Raw genomic sequence first — 26,902 nt, 5'->3', positions numbered from 1 at the left:
GCATCATCCAGACTATCTCAGCATCTCTACAATTTTTAATATACAGCGTCTAGTAGTTGATTTAAAATCACCAGGCATAGGAGAAGACAAGCATCACTAAAATCTGAAAGAACCAATGGAAAAAGGTTAACAGGGTATAAATAATGGGGTTATTTCTAGACAAAGCAGAGGAAGATAATGAAACAGAAGCATACTTTGCATGGATAATAGCAAGAAATTTTCCAAATTGTGAAGAAAAGAAAAACCCTCACTAAGCTACAGATTTAAAAACACTACAAATCCCAAACACATAGAAAATCACACCTAGGTATATCACTGTGCAGTTGCTGGCAGCCCAAGACAAGACATGAATTTTGAAGGAACTAGAGAAAAGAGGGGGAAAAAAGCACATTACCTTCAAAGGTAGTAATACTGAAAGCTTATTTTCCAACAAAACAGTGAAATAGAATCCTTAACAAAATATATTCAAAATACTAATACAGAAAATAACTATCAACTTAGAATCTTATATTCAGTAAAATTATCTTTCAAAAATGAAGGTAAAATAAAGACATTTTCCAAGATACAAAAACAAATACACACTAAAAGAAATGCTAAAGTGTCCTCTTCAATCAGAGTGAAAATGATTCTAGAGTGAAACTTGAAAGAAGGAATAAAAAAGGAATTTAAAAAGGGTAAGTATGAGGATTAATCTAAAGGAATACTGACTGTGAAACAATGACTGACCACATCAACTACTTACAAAATCCAAATGCATAACATTAATAGTATGTAAGTCAAGAGGGAAATAAAGGAGCCATTTTTGTAGCTGCTCACCTCATTCAGAGTGGTGTGGATACTAATTTAAATTAGTCTTCAATAAGTGATGTGTACATACAGTATTAACATCCCAAGTAGTAAATTTTAAAGCATCATAGCAATAAAAATGGGCACTTCAGGGGCACCTGGGTGGATCAGTGGATTAAAGCCTCTGCCTTTGGTTCAGGTCATGATCTCAGGGTCCTGGAATCGAGTCCTGCATTGGACTCTGCTCAGCACGGAGCCTGCTTCCCTTCCTCTCTCTCTGCCTGCATCTCTGCCTACTTGTGATCTTGGTCAAATAAATAAATAAAATCTTTTTTAAAACGGACATTTCATAATGGTTAAGTTTCAATTAACCAGGAAGAATATAACAATTCTAAATTTGAATGTATGTAAAAACAAAGTCTCAAAATATATAAAACAAAAATGGGTTGATCTAAAGGAAAGACAAATTCACAAATATTCTGGAAGATAAAACACTCCTTTTAGAATCTGATGGAATAAGTCTGGAAGAATAGAAAGGGTTTGAAAACACAGTAAGACTAATTTGTAGAGACTGGGAGGGGACAGGAAGGGTACTCTTCCAAATGTGAAACTGTTTTTTAAGAAGACAAATTCAAATGCAAACAAAAGTGTCCAGTGGCAACCCAGCATGTGCTGACTATGCAGAGAATGTATTAACAAAACTGGAAGAAAAGAATTCTAGGTTTTGAAATCAATTTTCTTAATTTTTCTCTTTCCCAAACAGAAATCAGTACAAAAATATAGATTTCTGTGGATGATGTTAAGAGTTCAAAGTGCAGACTAAGTCCTGTGGTCTCAGGGCCAGTTCTAAGGTGATGGTAAGTAGTCTGCAGGGCTGCTGCTTACCTCATTGGTCACTTTGGGTATGGATACAAGATGGGAAAACTTTATGCCTCCTAGGTGTGAGTTACCTGGGTCATGGCAGGGAATTAATAAATAAGGGAACATACTGGTTAACTAAAGAGGCCTGTGAATATTCAAGTAAGCCTGTGGTTCTGATGTGCTAATCTCAAAGTCAAACAGAAAAATGTTTATCCAAATTTCCACATACTGATACTGTAAACAATAAATAATTGACTTCCTGAAAGGAAAAAGAAAGAATCCTTTCTTTGCGTCTCTAATGTCAATATTCGCAAAAACTTCTGGATTCTCTTCATTATAGCTCTGAATGGTCCACACTTTTGCTTTCATTTCAGCATCCTTAGACAATGAGAAATTTTCTTAGCACTCTACTCATTAAGAAATTCCTTTGGTTAGTATTGAATACAGCCCTGAATTTATAAAGCTGCTTATCCATAACATGAAACAAGAAAGACTGCCAAATCCACTCCTTGCATATTTACTATTATTTGCAGGGGCTTGACAATCCCAGTATCTGTCCAGGAATTAAGCATGACCATCACACATTGTTTAAACACTTTCTTCACAATGTCTCCCCCATATGTGAAACAGGACATCAGCTCTGTGATTCAGACATTCATACTTCTGACCAGAGGTAGGGCAGCTTTACCTCCTGCTTCTTAGTCAAGCTGTAGGCTCTCACTACTTTTTATCTCCACATCATGATTGTGGCCCTGGGCACTCTACTTCCCCAGAATCTGATTTCTGATGTGCACTAAGCTGTGGCCTCCAGTTTAAGGCCTTCCTAAAGTCACTGCCCTTATAGGGTTTCTGTTTAGCATGAATTTTCTGGTGCTTAATAAGATTTGATCTGATGGTGAAGGCTTTTCCACACTCAGCACATATAAATGGTTTCTCCCCTGTGTGAATTCGATGATGTTCATGGAGTTGTGATTTCTTAATGAAGGCCTTCCCACAGTCACTGCATTCATAGGGTTTCTCTCCAGTATGAATTCTCCTATGCCGATTTAAATGTGATTTCTGGATGAAGGACTTCCCACATTCTGTACAAATATAGGGTTTCTCTCCTGTATGAATTCTCTGATGCATAATTAGTGTTGATTTTCTTGCAAAGGCTTTCCCACATTCATTACATTCATAGTGTCTCTCTCCAGTATGAGACTGCTGATGTATGTGGAGGCCTGACTTCCGAGTGAAGGCTTTTCCACAGTCACTGCATTTATAGGGTTTCTCTCCAGTATGAATTTTCTGGTGTGTAAAGAGATTCGATCTGTCAGTGAAGGCCTTTCCACACTCAGCACATCTGTAGGGTTTCTCTCCTGTGTGAATTTGCTGATGGACATGGAGTTGTGACTTCTTCGTGAAGGATTTCCCACAATTGCTGCATTCATAAGGTTTCTCTCCAGTATGAATTCTCTCATGGGTAATAAAATGTGATTTGTGGAAGAAGGCCTTCCCACATTCAGTGCAAACATAGGGTTTTTCTCCTCTGTGAATTCTCTGATGCATACTTAGTGTTGACTTCTGGATGAAGGCTTTCCCACACTCACTGCATTCATAATGTCTCTCTCCGGTATGGCATTTCTGATGTATCCTGAGCCGTGACTTCCAGGTGAATGACTTTCCACAATCACTGCATTTATAGGGTTTTTCTCCAGTATGAATTTTTTGGTGTTTAATTAGATTTGACCTGTCGGTAAAGGCCTTCGCACATTCAGTACATATATAAGGTCTCTCTCCAGTATGAATTTTCTGGTGTATAATGAGATTTGTCTTGTGAGTGAAGACCTTCCCACATTCTGTACATATAAAGGGATTCTCTCCTGTGTGAATCCGCTGATGCACATGGAGTTGTGACTTCTTTATAAAGGACTTTCCACAGTCACTACATTCATAAGGTTTCTCTCCAGTATGAATTCTCTCATGTGTAATAAAATGTGACTTCCGGATAAAGGCTTTCCCACATTCGGTACAAACATAGGGTTTTTCTCCTGTATGAATTTTCTGATGCATACTTAGAGTTGATTTCCTTGTGAAGGCTTTTCCACATTCAGTACATTCAAAGTGTTTCTCTCCAGTGTGGACTTTTTTATGTACATTGAGATTTGAATTCTGAGAGACATTTTTCCCACATTCACGATATTCATAGGGTTTTTCTCCCATATGAATTCCCCGACATCTGAGTGGATCTGACTTCTGGATAAAGGCTTTTCCATATTCACTGCATTTACAATTATTCTCTTCGGTGTGAGTTTTCTCATGATTTGACTTAAGGAACAAGTCCTTCTCATACTCAGTGCGTGTGCGGGGTTTCCCTCCGATAGAAGCCTTCTGAGGTACAGCAAGTTGGGGCTTCTGAGTGACGACTGTCTCACATTTGCTGCATTCATGCTGTTTCTCTTCAGTATAAATACTTTGATCTGCAAAGAGGTGTGGCTTCTGGATGAAAATTTTTACATAATCAGAAAATAAACTGAGCTTCTTTTCAGTATGAATTTTTTGATGTTGAATGAGAGCTTGCTTATGACTCAGAAGTTTCTTACACTGGTTATATTCACAAGCATTCATTTCTGTATGAGAATTTATATGAGTGAAAATATTGCCATAGCCAATAATCTTATCAAGATTTTCTGTTGCATTGTTTCTATAATCACATAAGCTTATAATAGGCTTCAAACTCCTTCCAAATGATTCATAGTTCTGGAGTCTTTTTCTTGCAGTATTTACATGACCAATTTTCCCAATATCCTTATACTCACAGTCTCTCTCATTAAATAGTGTTCCCTTGTTGATAAAGGGAACTTGTGTTACATTTGTGTTCTGGTTTTCCTCACATCTCCCTGTCTGTTTACCATCTTGCCACAATTCTTCTAAAATGGAATATGGGTCATCTCTTGTGAAGAGATTAATTCTCTCAAACTGGACTAAAACTTCTTTAGACATTCCCTGCTGTGAAGTCTCAAAACCAATATCCCCACCTAAAAAAGAAGGAAAAAAACAAAACACACAAAAGAACAGTTAAGAGAACATAGAAGGGACAATACATACAGTTGATTTAGGGTGATTACAGAGAAGTGTGAGATAAAGTGTTATATAAATATAACAAATATATGTAAAAATATATATGAGTAGTAATAGATTTATATATAATGTATAGCAATAACACAAATACTTGTTTGTATTTAGTAAATAATAAGCAGTAGCATGTAGATGTGCCAGGCATTGTCCTAAGTTCTATAACTAACTTAGTTAGGCATCACAACCCACTGCTCTTGGTATCAGTATTGTCTCTATTTTACAGATGAGGAAACTGAGCCACAGAAGAGTCAGGTGTTCGCCCAAACCAAATGTTCAGTAATTGGAGGAGATTCAAAGTGAAGCCACATCAGCTCTATGTATGTAGCAGAACTATGCAGTAAGCTGTCAGAGGAACAAAGTGACAAACTGCGTAGCTTAAAAGAAGTATCTTTGTCTATATCCTTGTTATCCTTATTATTCTTGTTAAACCTTCATCCACTAATCTCTCTACATTCTCTTTCCCTGTTAATCACTCTGTCCTAAATACCCATGTATTTAGGTACAGTAAAAGTATTTTTTTAAAGATTTATTTATTTCAGGGCACCTGGGTGGCTCGGTGGGTTAAAGCCTCTGCCTTCAGCTCAGGTCATGATCCCAGGGTCCTGGGATCGAGCCCCGCATCGGGCTCTCTGCTCAGCGGGGAGCCTGCTTCCCTTCCTCTCTCTCTGCCTGCCTCTCTGCCTGCTTGTGATCTCTGTCTGTCAAATAAATAAATAAAATCTTAAAAAAAAAAAAGATTTATTTATTTCAGACAGGGAGAGAAAGAAAGCACACATGTGAGCAGGGGTGAGGGGAGGAATAAAAGGGGAGGGAAAGGGTCAAGCAGGCTCCACGCTGAGTGCAGAGCCTGAAGCAGAACTCGATCTCATGACCCCAGATCATGACCTAAGCTGAAATCAAGAGTCAGACGCTTAACCAACTGAGCCACCCAGGTGCCCCTAGAGTAAAAACTACTGTAGCTTCATTCATTCTGACTTAGCCAAATGGCAAAAAACACCTATGATTCAATTCTTTATTCTGGTTTGGGGTGCAGAGATAGATGTACTCAACAGGAGGCATGTAACAGGAGAAAGGAGCAGCTGTCTGAAGCAGGGCCTAAAAGCCTTCCATCAGAACCTTTCCTCTCCCTTCAGCAGTAAGAAGCTTGCAGCCAAGTTCATGGCTGCCCCCGAACAACCACCTCATTAATGGTGAGGTAAAGCCAAGTAATTCAGTTCTTACCAGTCAAATGGGAATAAAAATTATTTTGTGTGACAAAGCCCATATCCTAAGGATGTAGGCATGTCTCCACAACCCTCTTCTCTTCCCACTGGCTATATTCCAGACTGGTGGCACCCGGCTCTGTGGCTGTTAATGCCCTAGGCACAGGCTGGAAAACTATGGCCCTCAGACTAAATCCAGGCCTCCACCCAAAAGCTAGAAATGGATTTTAAGTTTTTGAGTGGTCAAAAAAAAAAAAAAAAAATCAAAAGAATAATTACATGACACATGAAAAATAAATGAAATTCAAATTTCTGTGTACATGAAGTTTTTATTGGAACAGAGAGACACTCATTCATTGATGTAGTGCCTCTAGCTGCTTTGGGGCTAAAACAGTGGAATTGAGTAGTAATGACAGCAATCACATGGTTCACAAAGCCTAAAATAATGACTTCTGGGCCTTTACAGGAAATGTTTGCCAACCTCAGCTCTAGGGGATGGCTGTGCAATGACTTGGGAACTGTCACATGATGCTGGGTCAATATTTATGTTCTCTGAGTCACTGTTTCTTGGGGGCTATTAGTGACAGGAGCTTGCTTTCTCCAATACACCATTCTTGCCCAGAATAAGATAATTAATAGTCCAAATTCTGGAAGAGTATATAAGACATAGTAGATTCTCAGTAAATATTTACCAAAAAATAGATACTATTAACTTATTCGACTAGAGTTCTTGAATATAGACATAGTCTAACCTCATATCCATTTCATTCTGCCTCCAGGGCCTTGTCACGCTCCCAGACATATTCTTTAGGTGCTATGTTACAATTTTACTCATACACATTAACAGTTTTTATTATTCCTGAGAGCATCTAATACTGGATCTTTTGCAATCTTTCAGTTTCTTTAGCTTACAAGCCATTGAAACATCTGACAACATTTACATTACCACCAACAATGGTCAGTGTAAAAATCTGTTCCTGTGCTTAAAAGTTTAATTATATGCAATTCCTGTCACCACGGACTCAAATGCTCATTCAGTAAAATACAGGGTCATAATTTCAGGCCAATAAAATGTATATACGTAAGCTATCTTTCCACTAGTCACTCAAGTCTTTTTTATTACTAAATCCAAACATATACAGTTGATCATTGAACAACGCAAGTTTGCACTGCATGGGGCCACTTAGATGTGGATTTTTTTCAATAAACATAGTATAGTACTGTAAATTTATTTTCCTTATGATTTTTTTAAAGATTTTATTTATTTATTTGACAGACAGAGATCACAAGTAGGCAGAGAGGCAGGCAGAGAGAGAGAGAGAGAGGAGGAAGCAGGCTCCCTGTTGAACAGAGAGCCCGATGCGGGGCTCGATCCCAGGACCCTGGGATCATGACCTGAGCCGAAGGCAGAGGCTTTAACCCACTGAGCCACCCAGGCGCCCCTCCTTATGATCTTCTTAATGACATTTTCCTTTCTCTAGCTTAGTTTGTCATAAGAATACTGTATGTAATATACCTAACATAAAAAACACGTGTTAAATGACTGTTTATGTTTTCAATTAAGGCTCTGGTCAACATCAGGCTATTAGTAGTTAGGTTCTGGGACAGTCTAAGTTATACATGGATTCATGGCTGCATGAGGAGTTGGCGTCCCTGACCCCCACATTGCCCATGGGTCAACTATATTCTTTTCCCCATTCAGCTTTTTATTTCTGATCCTCTGTTCCTTTCAAAATTCATTATTCTTTCACAGATCATCTAGGGGTCTCTCTTTTCTTAAAGTAATAACAAAAACCAGATATTCTGAGCCACTCATAGTCATACTTAATTGGCACAGATGTATACCGTAACCAACGCTTACTGCACAAAGGCTGACCTTTTAAACATTTCATGCAGTTATTTTCCCTTTCCAATTACAATTATTGGCCCTCTGAGTTGCTCCTAGCAGAAAAAAAAAATTTTTTAATCACTCTGAGGCAGAAGAGTAACCTCCTCTGCCTGTTGCATAAATTCAAGAATTTAATTTTGTTAAATACTTTCTACAGAAACATTAAAAAAAATTTTCAAAAAAAGACTCAGTTATCACATAATTTAATGTAGTTTTGTCTGAGTTTCTGTGGACTGCTGAATTAGAAAAGGAAAAAGTCATGTGTGCTTAAGCATGTAATGGTCAGGTCCACTCAAGAGGTAAGTGAAGCCTAAGCACAAAGAGTAAGTATCTGAATCGGCCCAGGTCGCAAAATAATTAAATGGTCAGATGTAGGGGATCACTAAAAAACATTAAAACGAAGTAAATAAACATAATTATGGACACTAAACAGAGTCAATGCAACCTGCAAATATGAGGCATATTCTTTCTTTAGTTTACAAACCCACTGAGAGAACAATTTGTCATGTGTTACATAATAGGCAGTACCTTTAGTTTGGCTCCATATAGCTATGATGCGGTAAACATGGTGTTTTAAGCAATGAAATCTATTACTAGCACCTAAGATATACTAGTTAAAAAAAGAAAAAAGGCATGGGTAGGGATTAGCACATCCAAATAGGATTAGAATAACCTAAAGGCACGAGAAAATATGACAGGGTTTTGAGTAGTAACACAGGAAAGTAATAGAGGAGGGCATCTAAATGGTATTTTCTAGAAGACAAAAGTTACTAGAAAGAGCAGAAAGAATTATTTGAAAAGATGAGTCACAAGGGGGCGCCTGGGTGGCTCAGTGGGTTAAAACCTCTGTCTTCGGCTCAGGTCATGATCCCAGCCAGGGTCCTGGGATCGAGCCCAGCATTGGGCTCTCTGCTTAGCAGGGAGCCTGCTTCCTACTCTCTCTCTCTCTCTCTCTGCCTGCCTCACTGCCTACTGGTGATCTCTGTCTGTCAAATAAACAAACAAAATCTTTAAAAAAAAAAAGAAAGAGGGGCGCCTGGGTGGCTCAGTGGGTTGAGCCGCTGCCTTCGGCTCAGGTCATGATCTCAGGGTCCTGGGATCGAGTTCCGCATCGGGCTCTCTGATCGGCAGGGAGCCTGCTTCTCTCTCTCTCTCTCTCTCTCTCTCTCTGCCTGCCTCTCCATCTACTTGTGATCTCTCTCTGTCAAATAAATAAATAAAATCTTTAAAAAAAAAAAAAAAAAGAAAGAAAAAAAGAAAAACACACTGCAACATGAACCAATTTAGTGCTAATAGAAAAAAATTAAGAAACTGAATAGGACATATAGCACAGTACCATTTCTACAATTAAAATATCAACAATTTAAATTTTACAAATACCCTATAAATTCAAGGATAGATAGCAAACATATCAACTACATTAGAGCAGTTACCTCTAGGGATAAAAGCAAGTATGAGGAGTGAGAATTAAAAGGGAGAACTTAAAAAACAAAAGTGGGGCAGGAGGGTAAACACACTGATAATGATATTAATTAACAACTAAAGAATATAATTAACTCAATTTCCTGTAAGCAAAATACAAAAACTTTTTGTAAAATATCAAAATAAGTAAATGAGTTAGAAGGATCAAGTCAGTGTTGTGTTTCACTAGCCAAGTAAAAGAAAATGTCAGGAAACATCACTACTACTGTCATATACAGCAAAAAGCTGTCTCCCGAATGTAGTAATGGTACACTCAAAGTTGATGGATGGAAAAGAGACACGGGAGATAATAAAAGAAGGCTATGTCTAAATGACAATTCTGAAGTACTAAGAGGAAAGAGAGAAAATGAAAAGAACTCCTCAAGAATGTGTCCCACAGTAATTTTTTAAAAAGGTAAATCAATGAGCTTCTGAATGTGTAAGAAAAGGATTTAATGTTGTGTTGGAGGTAAAAAGAATAAAAATGCTAAGAGAAAGGGAGAAAAGCCATAGAGCAGGATCCTAGACCCAAAGTACCAGTAATTAAAGCACATTCCCTCCTAGAAAGTCAAGCCAAGACAGAGGTACTGATACAGGAAGAGGCCTCAAGTGGGGATGGCTTTCAGATGTCCAAGGGGACTATACCAACTTCACCCATGCAGTTCCAAAAATGTGGAATATACAAAAGTGTCTTGTTAACAGCATTTCACAGCTGCCAGACTCTGCCAGTACAACTCCAGTTCACACATGCTGGCCCCCACGTTCTTGTTCTCTACTCACCGAGACAGCTGTGGCTTGAGATTTCACCATCCAGCATACGTGGCTCTTCTTGCTCCAAGCTAAAGAGGACTTCTTGTTTGGGAACTTGACACCCTATTAACAGGAAATAATAGAAGACTGGGTTTCCGAGGCCATTCAATGAAGCATTCCATTTACTTTTCAGAAAAGTTCATGCAGAAGAGAAGTATATTCATAATACCCTAAAAGTATAATTAATAACATAGAACAAAATAAGAATAAAACTATTACACACTTCAGATGTCCTGCAGTTTTTAGAACTCCCACATACCTCAGAAATCCCACATATTTCAAAAATTCCACTGAGAATGAAAATGTAGTCAAACAGGTATAGCCTTCTCGCCAGTGGAGCTATGCTTACCCACTGAGATCAAGTTGAAATAGTTTTCCAGCATTACGTCCCTGTACAGGCTCTTCTGAGCAAGGTCCAACTGCCGCCACTCCTCCCTGCTGAAGTCCACTGTGACATCCTCGAATGACACTGATCCCTGAAAAACACATTCCTACTCAATATGAAGGATGAGGACTGAAGAATGGAAACAAGATATTTAGGAAGTTACTTTTAATAATGTTTAATATGCTACAACATATAAGGTTCTCACGAAACACCAATATCCTCTGTTATTATCTTGAAGGAAAAAATAAATCTTATTTAAAAACATCATGCCATTCTTTCTGCGCTACTGATGATATTCTAGGTAGTTTTGGTCTCGTTTTTATCGGTGTACTAGTTTCAAAGAAATAAGCTGTGAAAATTCATAAAACTGTAAATACATGATTTGTGCATTGTTTTCTATGCCATGTCATTAACACTTAACGTAAAAAATAAACTATATTCTGCCATTCATTTTGCACTTATCAGTCCACTGTTCATAAGTCCATTATTTCTTTTAAAAAAAGATTACTTTAGGGCGCCTGGGTGGCTCAGTGGGTTAAGCCGCTGCCTTCGGCTCAGGTCATGATCTCAGGGTCCTGGGATCGAGTCCCGCATCGGGCTCTCTGCTCAGCAGGAAGCCTGCTTCCCTCTCTCTCTCTCTCTCTGCCTGCCTCTCCATCTACTTGTGATCTCTCTCTGTCAAATAAATAAATAAAATCTTTAAAAAAAAAAAAAATAAAAAAAAATAAAAAATAAAATAAAAATAAAAAAAAAAAATAAAAAAAGATTACTTTAAAGGGGTGCCTGGGTGGCTCAGTGGGTTAAGCCTCTGCCTTCGCCTCAGGTCATGATCTCAGGGTCCTGGGATTGGGCCCCACATCGGGCTCTCTGCTCAGCAGGAGGCCTGCTTCCCATTCTCTCTGCCTACTTGTGATCTCTCTCTCAAATAAATAAATAAAAATCTTAAAAAAAAAAAAAGATTATTTTAAAAAGGCTCCCCCCACCAAAACAGTGTGGTACTAGCATAAAGAGAGACTACAGGTCAATGGAATGTAACTGAGAATCCAGAAATAGACCCTCATATTTATAGTCAATTGATATTCAACAGAGGAGTCAAAAAATTTTTAAATGGAAAAAAAGTTTTTTAACAAATAATGCTGGGATAAGTGGATATCCACAGGTAGAAGGATGAAGTTGGACCCCTACTTCGTACCATATAAAAAAATTAGCTCAAAGTGGATCAAAGGCCCTAATGTTCTTATATTTAGCCAAATTTACACTTAATTAAAAGGTAAATCTTTGTGACACTGGGTTTGGCAACGACTCCTTAGACATAAAATCAAAAGCACAAGCAACTAAAGAAAAAAAAGAACAGATAAACTGGACTTAATTGTGCTTAAAAGGAGATCATCAAAAAAACGAAAAGATGGGAAGTTTGGGTGGCTCAGTTGGTTCAGCGTCTGCCTTTTACTCTGGTCATGATCCCAGGGTCCTGGGATCAAGTCCCACATTGGACTCCTTACTCAGTGGGGAGCCTGCTTCTCCCTCTGCTCCCTGCTCCCCTGCTTGTGCATTCTCTCACTCTCTGACAAATAAATCTTAAAAAAAAAAAAAGGTAGGGCGCCTGGGTGGCTCAGTGGGTTAAGCCGCTGCCTTCGGCTCAGGTCATGATCTCGGAGTCCTGGGATCGAGTCCCGCATCGGGCTCTCTGCTCAGCAGGGAGCCTGCTTCCTCCTGTCTCTCTGCCTGCCTCTCTGCCTACTTGTGTTCTCTCTCTCTCTGTCAAATAAATAAATAAAAAATCTTAAAAAAAAAAAAAGGTGAAAAGACAACCCAAAAACTGGGATAAAATTTTTGCAAATTATATGTCTAGTAAGGGACTTGGATCTAGACTACATAAAGAACTCTTACAACTCAATAAAAAATAGTAATCCAATTAAAATGGGTAAAGGATCTGAATATACATTTCTTCAAAGATAAACAAATGGCCAAAAGCAAATGAAAAGATCCTCAGTATCTTTAGTCAAAAGGTCATATCGAGGGACGCCTGGGTGGTTCAGTGGGTTAAGCCACTGCCTTCAGCTCAGGTCATGATCCTGGGGTCCTGAGATCGAGTCCCACATCGGGCTCCTTGCTTGGCAGGGAGCCTGCTTCCTCCTCTCTCTCTGCCTGCCTCTCTGCCTGCTTGTGTGTACTCTCTCTCTCTGACAAATAAATAAATAAAAATCTTTAAAAAAAAAAAAAAAGGTCATATCGAAAATACCCCTTCAAATCACTGAGATGACTATAATAAAAAAGATGCTCAATATTATTTGTTATCAGGGAAATATACCCACTAGGATGGCTTCAATAAAAAAGAGAGATAATAATAAACATTAGTGAGGAAGTGGAAAACTGGAATCCTCATGTGGTGATGGTGAAAATATAAAATGGTACAGCCACTTTGTGAAACAATGGCAATTCCTCAAAAAGTTAAACACAGAATTACAATATAACCCAAGGGGTCCACTTCTAGGTATATACCCCAAAGAAAATGAAAACATCTGTCCACATAAAATTTGCTCATGAATGTTTATAGTAGCATTATTCATAATATTCAAAAACAGAAACAACCAAATGTCTGTGAACTAATGATGGTTTAAAAATGTGCTATATCCATACAACAGAATGTTATTCAGCCATAAAAAGGAATAAAGTACTGATACGTGCTTCAATGTGAATGAATCTTGGAAACATTATGCTAAATAAAACAAGTGAGTCACAAAAGGCCAGATATTGAATGATTCCTTTAAAACAAAATGTTCAGAACAGGAGAACTTATTGTTACAGAAAGATTAGTGACTACCTAGGGCTAGGAGGAATGGAAGGATTGGGGGTAACAGCAAAAAGGTATGTTATAAGTTTGGAGAGGAAGGGTTAGAGAAAATGTTCTAAAACTTATACTGGTTATACAACTCTGTGAATATACTAAAAACCAATGAATGTATACTTTAAATGGATGAAATATATGGTGTAAAAAGGACTCTTCTGAGGCACTGCTATTTCCAGATGGGATACAATAGTCTGTGGCAGTCCAGTGTTTCTTCCAAGAATAACTATAAATGCCATATACAGGAAAGCTGTTAGGGGTTTAGACTCTGGAGAGAACATTGAAGATTTAAGCTGATGTATGCAGCTACTTTTACACTTGAAGTATTTACCAATTCTAGGTGTTGGCAAAGGTAGAATTCAGCTTTGAATCAGTAGAAGGCTATAGCTGGGTGACAGAGAAACCAGGACTCACACACGCGCCTGCCAAATTCTCAGGGTATACGGGCAAAAGACTAAAAAAACTTAACCAGAGAGCATCTCCAAAAGCAAAGCAAAAAAAAGTATAATCCAGTCACCCACTACTGAGTATTTATCCAAAGGAAAAAAAAACCACTAATTCAGAAAGATATATGTACCCCTACGTTTATTGCAGCATTATTTAAATAGCCAAATTTTAGAAGCAACCCCACTGTTCACATCAATAAATGAATGAATAAAGATGCTGAGCTTCCAAATCTTGGTTTCAGCCTGGATCATGGTCTCAGGGTCATGAGATGGAGCTCCATGTTGCACTACATGCTCAGCAGGGAGTCTGCTTGGGATTCTCTCTCTCCCTCTACTTTTGCCTCACTCCCTACTCGCACATGCTCTTTCTCTCTAGAAAATAAATGAATAAATCTTTAAAAAATTGTTAAATAAAGATGTGGTATGTACATATATTGTGGAATTACTGAGTATCACTCAGACATAAAAAAGAGTAAGATCTTGCCATTTATGACAACATGGATGGACTCACATAGTCTGTCCTAAGTGAAACTAGTCAGAGAAAGACAAATAGCATGTTTTCACTTACACGTGCAATCAAACAAAGTAGAAACGAACCCATAAATACAGAGAACAAACTGATGGTTGCCAGGGGGTAGAGGTAGAATGGGTGAAGCGTGGTGGGAGGTACAGACTTCCAGTTATGGAATGAGTGAGTTGTGAGGGTGAAAGGTACAGCAGAGGGAAGAGAGTCAATGGTATCGTGACAGTGTTGTAAGGCAACAGATGGTAGCTACATTTGTGATAAGCATAGCATAATGTACAGACTCATCGAATCACTGTGTTGCACAGCTGAAACCAATTAATATTGTGTGTCAACAATACTTCAATAAAAAAAATAAGATTAAAAAAAATAAAAGGCAAGATTGAGACTTCTGGTTCTTAAAAAAAAAAAAAGAGTACATGCACTCTACCTTATTTCTCCTGCTAATTACCTAAAAACCTAGAAAAATACACAAAACACTTATCCACCCCCTTGGCTTTCTCCCAAGAGGTTTCTTGACTGTAAAACTAATTTTGGCATCTTTTGGAATCCTGATAGCCTGAAAATTCCCCAAGTCATCAAGTCTGATTTCTTTTTCTTTTTTTTTCTTTTTTTTAAGATTATTTATTTATTTGACAGACAGAAATCACAAGTAGGCAGAGAGGCAGAGAGAGAGAGAGGAGGAAGCAGGCTCCCCACCAAGCAAGGAGCCCGATGTGGGACTCGATCCCAGGACCCTGGGATCATGACCTGAGCCAAAGGCAGAGGCTCAACCCCCTGAGCCACCCAGGTGCCCCGTGATTTCTTTTTCTTAACAGTTGTCCCCTCAATCCATCTCAACTGTCACATTTCACTATAATCAGGAAGAATAAACTTGCTACATCTTCAACCCTTTGCTTAGAAATCTTCTCAGAGAAAAACCCAAGTTCATCATTGACAAATCTGTTTTCCACATTAACTACAGGACAAACTTCATCTAGGCTTTCTGCCACTGCACAACAGGTACCCTTTCCTCCGGTTTCCAGTAACATGCTCCTCATTTCCTGTAGTCACCACCAGCAATACCTTTAACAACCGTTTCTATCAAGACTTTGTTTATAACAATTTAGGTGTTCTCTAAAACAACACAGGTTTTCCTACTGCGCCCCTCACCTCTTTCTGAGTCCTCTAGCACAGTGGTTAACAACCACATTCCACTACCAGTCTGTTCAAGGAAATCTAGGCTCTTGCTATTGTTCTTCAAAATTCTTACAGTTTCGGGGCACCTGGGTGGCTCAGTGGGTTAAGGCCTCTGCCTTCGGCTAAGGTCATGATCCCAGGGTCCTGGGATAGAGCCCCACATCGGGTTCTCTGCTCTACAGGGAGCCTGCTTCCTCCTCTCTTTCTGCCTGCCTCTCTGCCTATTTGTGATCTCTGTCTGTCAAATAAATAAATAAAATCTTAAAAAAAAAAATTCTTACAGTTTCTACACACTACCGAATTCCAAATCTACCTCCATACTTTTAGGTATTTACTATAGTAGCACCCCACAAGGTACCAAAATCTCTAATAGTTTCCTATTGCTGCTGTAACAAATTATCACAAAGTTAAAACAACACAAATTTATTATCTTATGATTCTGAAGCCAGAATTTCAATATGAATCTTACTAGGCTAAAATCAAGAACTTAGCAGGGCTACATTCCTCCTGGAGGCTCAAGGGGAGAATTCATTTCCTTGACCTACACAACTTCTAGAAGGTCCCAGTCCCTTCCTCCATCTCAGAGCCAGCAGAGTGGCATTTTCAAATCTTTCCCTGACTACTGCCTCCCTCTTTCACTTGTAAGGACCCATGTGATTACACTGGGCCCACCCAGATAACCCAGCATAATCTCTCTACCTCAAGATCCTTAATTCAGCCACATCTGCAAAGTCCCTTCTGACATGTAAGGTAACATATTCACACTTTCCAGGAATTCGGATGTGGACATCTTTGGGGGCAATTATTCTTATTACCAAATTCAATAAGTGAAAATGAGATGGAAAAGTAAAAACAATGGCTTCAGAACTATGAGTAAAAATGATTTACAATCTAAGAAGAAGAAGAAGAAGAAGAAGAAGAAGAAGAAGAAGAAGAAGAAGAAGAAGAAATTTACAATCTAGAACATACACCCAACCAACCTATGAAGTTATTTCCAGATACACAAGGTCTCAAAAAATTCACTTCCTACCCACACTTTATAAAGAGCCACTGTATAACAGGCTCTAAAAATGAGAGCATGGGGCACCTGGGTGGCTCAGTGGGTTAAGCCTCTGCCTTCGGCTCAGGTCATGTCTCAGGGTCCTGGGATAGAGCCCCATATTGGGCTCTCTGCTCAGCAGGGAGCCTGCTTCCCCCTCTCTCTCTGCCTACTTGTGATCTCTCTCTTTGTCAAATAAATAAATAAAATCTTAAAAAAAATGAGAGCATAAAAAAAAAAATGAGAGCATAAATCAAGAAAGAGCCTAAAACAAGAGATCCAACCCTTGAGGAACATGAAAGGAATTCCTAGGACTATGCCAAAGGGAGACTCCAAGTTAGCAGCTGAGTATCAAACAGAGAACACTGCAAGCAGGTCAGGTCAAAGACCATGAGAGAAGTTTCTTTAGAGATGAAATTAAGAGCCTATATTTTAAAGCCAAATTATCTGGGCTTATACCTGGCTTCAACACTACTAGTGGAGCAATCTTGGGCAAGTTACTAACCCTTTCTGTGGATCTGTTTCCTCCTCTGAAAAGTGAGAATGATTACAGATACCTCATAGAGGTTATAATTAAATAGTTAATAGAGACCGTGCTGCCTGGCAAATAGCAAGCACTATAGTAAGGCCTGTGATTACCATTACTGTTACTACCTAATATATTTTAACATACTGAAAAGATATTTCTATACCTGGGGAGACTTATGGAATTAATTGCCATATAACATGGAATTAATTGCCATATAACAATGTACACATACACAAACAAACAAAAAAATGAAAGTAAAGATTAAACCAATTACTGATTACAGGTAAAACAAAAAGTAGTGCACAAAAGGTAAAGTAAATGGTGCAGCTGTGAATATAATTAAAATAATCCTCACATTAAATACAGGCTATTGATTTACCCAAAACTATAATATTCCTATCATAAGGAAACATAAGAAATGTGCATGTGAGTGTTGAGGGCCTAAGTGTTTCAAAGAGAGTTAAATCCTCATTCTCCATTGTATGAAGCCAGTAGATACTGCCTAAAGTTGAAAGCCAAGTGGTACCAATATAAACATGCTACTTAGACATATGAAAGTATTTTTTTTAAGATTTTATTTATTTATTTGACAGACAGAGATCACAAGGAGGCAGAGAGGCAGGCAGAGAGAGAGAGAGAGGAGGAAGCAGGCTTCCTGCTAAGCAGAGAGCCCAATGCGGGGCTTGATCCCAGGACCCTGGGATCATGACCTGAGCTGAAGGAAGAGGCTTTAACCCACTGAGCCACGAAGGTGCCCCACACATATGAAAGTATTAAAACAAGCAATTCAATTAAGTTCACAGTGATTACCTTTGAAGATTGGAATCTGAGATCCAAGCAACGTTCTATGAAGCCTCAAAGAATTATGTGACTGAATAAACACAAGTAACAGTTCTGTGATATTCCAAATGAAATATTTACTTTTAAAAGTTAAAATGCAGGGGCACCTGGTGGCTCAGTCAGTTAGGTGCCCACCTTTGGCTTGGATCATGATCCCAGGGTCCTGGGATCAAGCCCTGCGTCAGGCTCCCTGCTCAGTAGGGAGCCTGACTTTCCCTCTCCCTCTGTCTGCTGCTCTGCCTACTTGTGCTCTCTCTCTCTCTGTCAAATAAATAAATGAAATCTTAAAAATAAATAAATAAAATAAAAGTTAAAATGCAAAGAACAAAGAGGTAAATATAATTGAAAAAAAATATGTAAGAATATGCTTAACAAATTAGACAACTTTCAAGTCTTAGAGTGATACAATTAGCACTTTCCATAATTAAATTCACAGTAAAATGCCAAAAAAAAGAGGAATACGCTTAATATAAAACAAGTCCTCCTTAAAAAAAAAAAAAAATCAGTGAACTGACTTCCATTCCTGGAAAGATGGAAATAGATGCACTTGTCCCTTCTCATCCCACTAAGTACATCTAGAAACCATAGACATCATCCATAAAACAAATATGAGAAGACTCTGTAAGGCTAAAAGAAGTCGAACTGCTGAGGAACCGGAAACCCAAAACTACATAATATGAGTTCCCAAAGACTGCTTCATACAGTCCTTACAGGTGCTAGAAAAGCCTACAACGCAGTATCACCAACAAGAGCACACAAAGAGAGCTCAAAGAAAAGTCTGCTCTCTCTAGCTAAAAGACCAGCAAAGGCACAGAAAGGCAGAAAACTTGTAGGCGAAACACACTCAAGGCAGACACAACAAATTAAAAAAACAAACAAAACCTTTGAGCCTGACCCCAAACCCATCAGCGAAGACCCAGTGAGTAGCCCAGACTCGCACTCCTGACTAGCTAAAGAGATATGCCCCTTTCATGCTCCAAAGGTGTGGTGTGAGAAAAAGCCAGGTGGGGAGTTGGAACTTTAATCCATACATAGTAGTAATAAAATAAATAGATCAGCATCCATCATAAATATGACACCAAAATCCTTAACAAAGTATCAGCAAATACAAATAAATAGAAAGAAGTATATGCCATAATCAAATGCGGTTTATTCAAAGGTTGCAAAACTGGCTCAAGATGTGAAAATCAATCAATTGTAGGGGGGGAAGGGGGCGTCTGAGGGCACAGCAGGGCCTCCTGCTGCATGAGAAGACAATACATTTTATTCTTAAAAAAAAAAAGAAAAGAAAATCAATCAATTGTGATCCACCATCGCAACAGACTTAAGAAGTAAAATCCCGGGCGCCTGGGTGGCTCAGTGGGTTAAGCCGCTGCCTTCGGCTCAGGTCATGATCTCAGGGTCCTGGGATCGAGTCCCACATCGGGCTCTCTGCTCCGCAGGGAGCCTGCTTCTTCCTCTCTCTCTGCCTACTTGTGATCTCTGTCTGTCAAATAAATAAATAAAATCTTAAAAAAAAAAAAAGAAGTAAAATCCCATTACCATACCAACTGATGCAGAAAAACCATCTGACAAAATACCTGTTCATCATAAAACCTCAAAACTTTGCTTCAGCAGGTAGTCCCTGGACAAGCAGCAATGATATCCTGTGGGAATCCCAACACTATTAAATCAGAATCTGTAGTGATGCTCAAGTGTGAGAAGCACTGCTTTATAACAACAGAAAACCTATCAGCGCACCTCCACTAACAGTGTTGTTGTTCTGTCTCCAACCATCTGAAGAGCCATTAAAATTTTTCTCAAACATCAGGAACACGGTATCTTTAGTACAGGTGAAATAAATTACTTATCAACAATATAAATCAGTATCTCATTTCCATTATTGCTAGGTCTTTCAGGAAGATCAGAGATAATCTCACAGTTCAAAGTTCATAGCTATATAAAATCACACAAGTCTTATATATCTACACTGCAAGCTTGACCTAGAGTTAATAAGTCACCTCTTTTCCCCACCCAATCTTAGATTTTATTTATTTGTGCTTGTCCATTTTACTGTATGGATTATTAAATGCTTCCTAAAATCCACTAGAAAATAAAGCAACAAATATATGAACAAAAAGAACTCACCAGGGACTTGGTCATTTCTGGCTTTTCTGGGAAAGAGGTAGAGATCTGAAAAATAAGATAAACAGAGGGACAGATGAGAGAAGAAACTGTGCCAGGGTCCCATACATGGACACATACATCATTTAGCATCCATGCAGCTGACCCAAAAACTTATTTCTAGAACTGTATCATAAAAAATCATCCTGTGGGGCGCCTGGGTGGCTCAGTGGGTTAAGCCGCTGCCTTCGGCTCAGGTCATGATCTCGGAGTCCTGGGATCAAGCCCCGCATCGGGCTCTCTGCTCAGCAGGGAACCTGCTTCCTTCTCTCTCTCTGCCTGCCTCTCTGCCTGCTTGTGATCTCTCTGTCAAATAAGTAAATAAATAAAATCTTAAAAAAAAAAAAATCATCCTGTATTGCACAAAAATTTAAATGCAGTTTTACCACAGCATGACTAATAACAAAAGAAAAAGGCTAGAACATCTTGATAACCAATAATTACAGACTGCTTAAATAATTTATAGGCCATCCTGAGAACATAAAGTTATGTGAAATTAAATTACAGTAGAAAATATGTTAAACTGACAAGAAAAAATCAAAATATGTACTAAACAGTATGATTCCATTTTCACTGAACAATGTGGGTGTACATACATATGCACACATACATGCATATACACATCTACAAATGCACTCATGCACAAAAAGAAAATTATCTGGAATGAAATATACTACCATGTTAACAGATATATTATTTGGGTAATGGTAAAATTACAGGTAATTTTTATATTCTTCTTATTTGCTAGTAAAAAACAAAGTAACTGTTTTTAAAGAATATAATGAGTTTGCTCTGAGCTTCTGTGACTAGCCCATCCCAGCTGTGAGAACATTGACAGGAAAGACCAGAGAGACCCTGAAGCTTTTTCACATTTTTCCTTAACTTAGTTCTTTAAAGGGAAACTTCAATGGAAAATTTGTCTTGGTTACAATGTAGTAAGTGGATTTGGTTCTAGTTAATAACATACCTTAAAGGCTGATCTGAGGGGCCCCTGGGTGGCTCAGTGGGTTTAAAGCCTCTATCTTCAGCTCAGGTCATGATCCCAGGGTCGTAGGATAGAGCCCTACATCGGGCTCTCTGCTCAGCCTTGCTTCCTCCTCTCTCTCTGCCTGGCCTCTCCACCTACTTGTGATCTCTGTCTGTGAAATAAATAAATTTTTAAAATCTTAAAAAAAAAAAATAAAACAACTGATCTGAGTCACTTATTTTCCAGTATTGTTATTTTTTTATTTTTAAAATCTACCTTTCTTTCTTCCTTTTTTTTTTTTTTTTTTTTTTTTCTTTTGCATTGGCTCCATACCCAGCATGGAACCCAATGCAGGGCTTGAACTCACGACTCTGAGATCAAGACCTGAGCTGAGATCAAGTGCTGGAATGTTAACTGACTGAGTCACTCAGGCACCCCTAAAATATTTTAAAGTAATTTCTATGCCCAACATGGGCCTCAAACTCAGGACCCCAATATCAAGAGTCTCATGCTCTACTGAGCTAGTTAGGCGCCACTTTCCAAAACTTTTAATCACAGTTTTCTAACAGAAAGAAGAGTTGAATGATTAGTACTAGAAACACATATATACCCTCCACCTAGTTTCAACAGTTAGTATTTTGCCATATTTGCTTAATCTTTCTATACACACACAGTCACAAGTAGGTTCATATGTGTATGTACACATTTTTTGCTGAATCATTTGGAAGTTGTAGATGTCATGATACTTCATGCCTAAATACTTCACGTAAATCTCCTAGAAGATTATTATGCCTGAGAAAATTACTAGTAATTCTGTATCATTTTAATATTCAGCTTATATTCAAAATACCCCAATTATCTCAGAAATACCTTTTCTCATTGCTGTGTTTGGAAGCAAGTTTTTTATTTTTTTTTTAAGATTTTATTTATTTGACAGAGAGATCACAAGTAGGCAGAGAGGCAGGCAGAGAGAGAGGGGGAAGCAAGCTCCCCGCTGAGCAGAGAGCCCGATGTGGGGCTCGATCCCAGGACCCTGGGATCATGACCTGAGCCGAAGGCAGAGGCTTTAACCCACTAAGCCACCCAGGAGCCCTTATTTTCAGGTTTATATATTGAAAAATTTATGGGTAAAATGATGCAGTGTTTGAGATTTGCTTCAAAATAATCCAGCAAAAGAGAAAAGCTATGGGAAAAGTAAGGTGTAGATGACAAAGGACTGGGCATGACTTGGTAACTGTAAAATTATCACACTGATACCCACTGACCAATGGGCATTTGGGGGTTCATTATATTACTTGCTTAGCTTTCCTCCTTCTAAAATTTTTATTGTAAAAAGTTAACAAAGTCATGTTTTAGATAATCAGAAAAACTTGACTACAGAGTGTCAGATGCAGGAGCTACTTACTCTTGGGGAGCTTCTGTTAGATTGGTAATGACTCGGTGGCTTTGAGAAAAAAAGTCCACATCAGGACCTGTATGCTGAAGTATTTGTGGGTGAAATGACATGGTATCCAAGATTTATCTTAAAATATTATGGTCAAGGGGGTCCTGGGTGGCTGAGGTGGTTAAGTGTCTGCCTTCAGCTCAGGTCGTGATCTCAGGGTCCTGGGGTAGAGCCCCACATAGAGACACCTGCTCAGCAAGAATTCTGCTTCTCTCTCTCCCTCTGCCCCTCCCCACTGCTCATTTTTTTTCTCTCTCTCTCAAATAAATAAATAAACTTTTAAAAAAAATATTCTGATCAAAACAAAGTAAGTGGGAAGAAACAGGTGAAACAACACTGGCAGATAGTTGATAATTACTGAGACTGGGTGATACGGGCATTTCGGGTTCATTATATTATTTTCTCTACTGTACATTTAAAATTTTCTATAATAAAACTTAAAAAAAAATTTCAGGGTGCCTGCATGGCTCAGTTGGTTAAGCGTCCCACTCTTGATTTTGGCTGAGGTCATGAGATCAAGCCCACTGTCAGACTCCATGCCGAGCATGGTGCCTGGGTAAGCTTCTCTCCCTCTCCCTACCTCTCCTGCTGCCCCTGATACCCCCACACACATGCTCTTTCTCAAAAAATAAATAAATAAATGAATAAAGACTTCTAAAAAATCTCTCCCACTACAGCAAATAGATTTGGAATATATGACATCACCCATACAGAGTTCACACCGCAAAAGGATCATGTTTTGTTTTAGCCGGCCCAGTTCTAAAAACAATCCTGCTTCTGCCGCTCCCCTCCCACTTCACAGGAGCTGTCACATTGCCACAGAGGCAGGATGTGAGCTGGATCCTGTGGGCAAATTCTCCTTGGCTGTCATGTTCACACTGGGCCTCACCACTCTGTATCTTAGAACTCCAATCTTCCTAGGAGCCCTAGGATGGGTGAACATCTGCAGACTACCAGCAAAATTAGGCCAAGGTGGGCTGGAGTCTGAAGAAGAGATTCTGAAGGCTCACGAAGTACTCTGACATCACGGCTCCGTGGAGACTCTCTGCAGAGAGTGTGCCACATGGTGACAGCCGCTCAGCTGTCCTCCCAAGAGCCTCCTACAGTGTGGAACAGGTATCACAGGGGACAATAAGAAATACAGAGCCAAATCAATGCATTTTTGAATCCCAGCTCTTCTATCATCTAGCTGTGACAATTTGGAGAACTCACTTCAGCCTTAGTTTCCCCATCTTCATACTTTTTAGATAAATTTATAATACTCAAAAAGCACTCGGCCAATGTATTGCATATAAATGCTCCTTAAATATTACTGAAGTATCAACAACCCATGTAGAATGCAATTACTGTACCAGAGGTCATCTGACTTCACAGCCCACTTATGTCATCATCACCTAGTTCCTCACTCCCACCGTCCGCCACTACACACTGACCTCCCCCTGGAGCCATTATCCACACCTCAGAATCACTGGTTCCCACATCCTGCTGCCCATAGACCCCCAAATCACTCATTCTACAGTCCCTGATCACACCCTTCAACAGCTCTACCCCAATGGTCCTGGCTCTCCACCAATCAATCCCATGCCCTGTAAAGGAAAAACTCTTCTGTGTGTTTTTCCTCTATTCTCAATACTTCTGATCACCAAATGTGTGCGCATGTGTTTGAAGCAGGGCGGGAAAGGGATCCACACTAAGAAATTCTGCAACACTAGCTGAGTGTCCTACAATTTAACTCAATTCTGACATCATCAACTTGGAGTCAGCATCAGATCACACAGGTTGAGGGCTCAGTCCCACAAGACTGCCCCCACCCCAGCTTCAGATGCCAATCATTGTTACTTGTACCTTATCAGTCGACTGTGAATCAGAGGTTCCCAGGAACCTCAGCTTGGGTTCCATTAATTTGCTAGAGCAGCTCACAAACCTCAAGATAACATTTGACTTACTGGACTAAATAAAACTTTATTATAAAAGAATATACCTCAGGAACAACTAGATGGAAGAGATGCATAGGGCAAGGTACATGGGAAGGGGTACTTCACTTTCCCAGCATTTTCATGTGTTCAATCCAAAAGATCGCCAAACTCCAACTTTCTGTAATTTTATGAGAGCTTCATTACATACAGATGATTAATTAAATAACTGGCCATTAGTGATTGATTCAACTTCAAGTCAGTGGGTGAGTTTCAAGTTCCACCCCTCTAGGTGGCTCAGTCAGTTAAGCCTCTGACTCTTAATTTTGGCTCTGGTCATGATCTCAGGGCTGTGGGATGGAGCCCCATGCTCAGCTTTCTCTCCCTCTTCCTCTGCCCCCTCCCTGCTCACACTTTCTCTAAAATAAACAAAATTTTAAAAATCTTTAGAAAAGAATATTTAAAAATATATACACTTAATACATACACTTATTAATATATACACTTATTAATACACTTAATAATAAAAATGTATTTAAGGAAAATTTTATACCCCTATAGATATCCAGTATAAAACTGAGAAAATAAGGAAAGAATGACAATTTACATTAAAAAAAAAAAGAAGAAAGTATCTTTTAAAAAGAAGAGAGATAAAATTAACATAAAAAGAACAGAGATGGGGCGCCTGGGTGGCTCAGTGGGTTAAGCCGCTGCCTTCGGCACAGGTCATGATCCCAGGTCCTGGGATCAAGCCCCACATCGGGCTTTCTGCTCAGCAGGGAGCCTGCTTCCTCCTCTCTCTCTGCCTACTTGTGTTTCTCTCTGTCAAATAAATAAATAAAATCTTTAAAAAAAAAAAAAAAAAAAAGAACAGAGATGGGGCGCCTGGGTGGCTCAGTGGGTTAAAGCCTCTGCCTTCTGCTCAGGTCATGATCCCAAGCTCCTAGGATTCAGCCCTGCATCGGGCTCCCTGCTCAGCGGGGAGCCTGCTCCCCGCCCCCGGCCCCTGCCTGCCTCTCTGCCTACTTGTGATCTCTCTGTCAAATAAGTAAATAAAATCTTAAAAAACAAAACAAAACAAACAAACAAAAAACAGAGATGGGGCACCTCAGTGGCTGAGTCAGTTGAACGTGGAACTCCTGATTTTTGCCAGGGTCTTAATCTCAGGTTCCTGGGATGGAGAGTCCCTATCCCAGCGTCTCTATGGGTCGGCTTGACAGCCTTTCCCTTTCCCTCTGCCCCTCCCACCTGTCACGTGGGCACGTTCTCCCGTTTTCTCTCTCTCTCTCTCTCTCTCTCAAACAAGTGACTGGGGGCGCCTGGGTGGCTCAGCCGTTAAGGGTCTGCCTTCGGCTCAGGGCATGATCCCGGGGTCCTGGGATCCAGCCCCACATCCCGCTCCCTGCTCGGCAGGAAGCCTGCTTCTCCCTCTCTCACTTCCCCTGCTTGTGTTCCCTCGCTCGCTGTGTCGCTCTCTGTCAAATAAATAAATTAAATTAAATTAAAACAAATAAAACAAGTGAGTGAATTTTTAAAAAGAAAACAAAAGTATAGATTATAAACAAAACCAGTACCTTAAAATGGCCCATAAAATAAAAATTTGAGACGTCTGACAATAAAAAAGAGAAAGAAAATATATATTACAAGTAACAAAGTAGCTACTAATCTGGATAAGTAAACGATCAAAATAAGGTATATGAAAACGTATAGGCAATCTCATGGCATATTTTTTAAATCTCCAGCAATATATAACATGAATACTCATAAAGAGGAACAAACCAAAAGCCTAAAAGAGGATATCAATTAATATCTAACATCTCTTAACCCTCAGATCCCTCATTATCCAGGCTCTGCAGTTCTCCACCCATACTGGCCCCACAGACCGGGTCCCGCCACTGCGGATACCCCCTCAGAGACCCCACAGACCCCGCCGCTCCCCGGTGGATCCTCCGTCAGGGACCCCACAGACCCCGTCCCTCCCCCCGCGGATCCACCGTCAGGGACCCCACAGACCCCGTCCCTTCCCCCGCGGATCCACCGTCAGGGACCCCACAGGCCCCGTCCCTCCCCCGCGGATCCACCGTCAGGGACCCCACAGACCGCGACCCTCCCTCTCCGATCAAACCGTCAGAGATCCCACAGACCCCGACCCTCCGCCGACGATCCACCGTCAGAGACCCCACCGACTCCCATTATTCCATCCAGTGCCCGCCCCCATCACTGACCCAATGCTAATCACAGACATCAGAGACTTTTCACGGCTCAGCTCCCCATGTTCCTATCGCTGCACTCATCTGCCCCTCACCCACTGTATCTCAAGACAGTGGCCATATACCTCAGGTGGTGACTAAATCCGGTCGACTTCTTTTCTCACTCCCTCCCAGTCCCTGCGGGACTCCTTACGCCGTCGCCAAGGTGTGCGCACGCTCATTAGCGGCTACTCGGTGGGAGGTCTCCCGGATTCAACATGGCTGTCGGCTAAAATCGGCCCCCTCCAAATG

The 26,902-nt window shown here is 39.8% G+C and overlaps 1 protein-coding gene across 8 annotated transcripts; it reads right to left on the bottom strand.

Annotated features, from left to right (window-relative positions):
* Nucleotides 1–1,459: 1,459 nt before the first annotated feature.
* ZNF484 (zinc finger protein 484) lies at nt 1,460–26,902 on the bottom strand. Of its 8 annotated transcripts, none has more exons than XM_047700131.1 (6): nt 26,737–26,902; nt 24,470–24,582; nt 20,042–20,086; nt 10,475–10,616; nt 10,096–10,188; nt 1,460–4,664 (listed from the first exon to the last, which is right to left on the bottom strand). In XM_047700131.1, exons 2-6 carry the CDS (start codon nt 24,497–24,499, stop codon nt 2,386–2,388), a joined length of 2,589 nt encoding a protein of 862 aa, XP_047556087.1. In that variant the 5' UTR covers nt 24,500–24,582; nt 26,737–26,902; the 3' UTR covers nt 1,460–2,385. The 8 variants fall into 8 exon arrangements, with proteins under 8 accessions (XP_047556087.1, XP_047556089.1, XP_047556090.1 ...); XM_047700133.1 differs by having other exon boundaries at nt 10,475–10,601; XM_047700134.1 differs by lacking the exon at nt 24,470–24,582.

This window comes from Lutra lutra, chromosome 13 (genome assembly GCF_902655055.1).
Source record: "Lutra lutra chromosome 13, mLutLut1.2, whole genome shotgun sequence".
NCBI lineage: Eukaryota > Metazoa > Chordata > Mammalia > Carnivora > Mustelidae > Lutra > Lutra lutra.
Note: the sequence above shows the minus strand (reverse complement) of the source record. Positions and strands in the feature narration are given on the sequence as shown.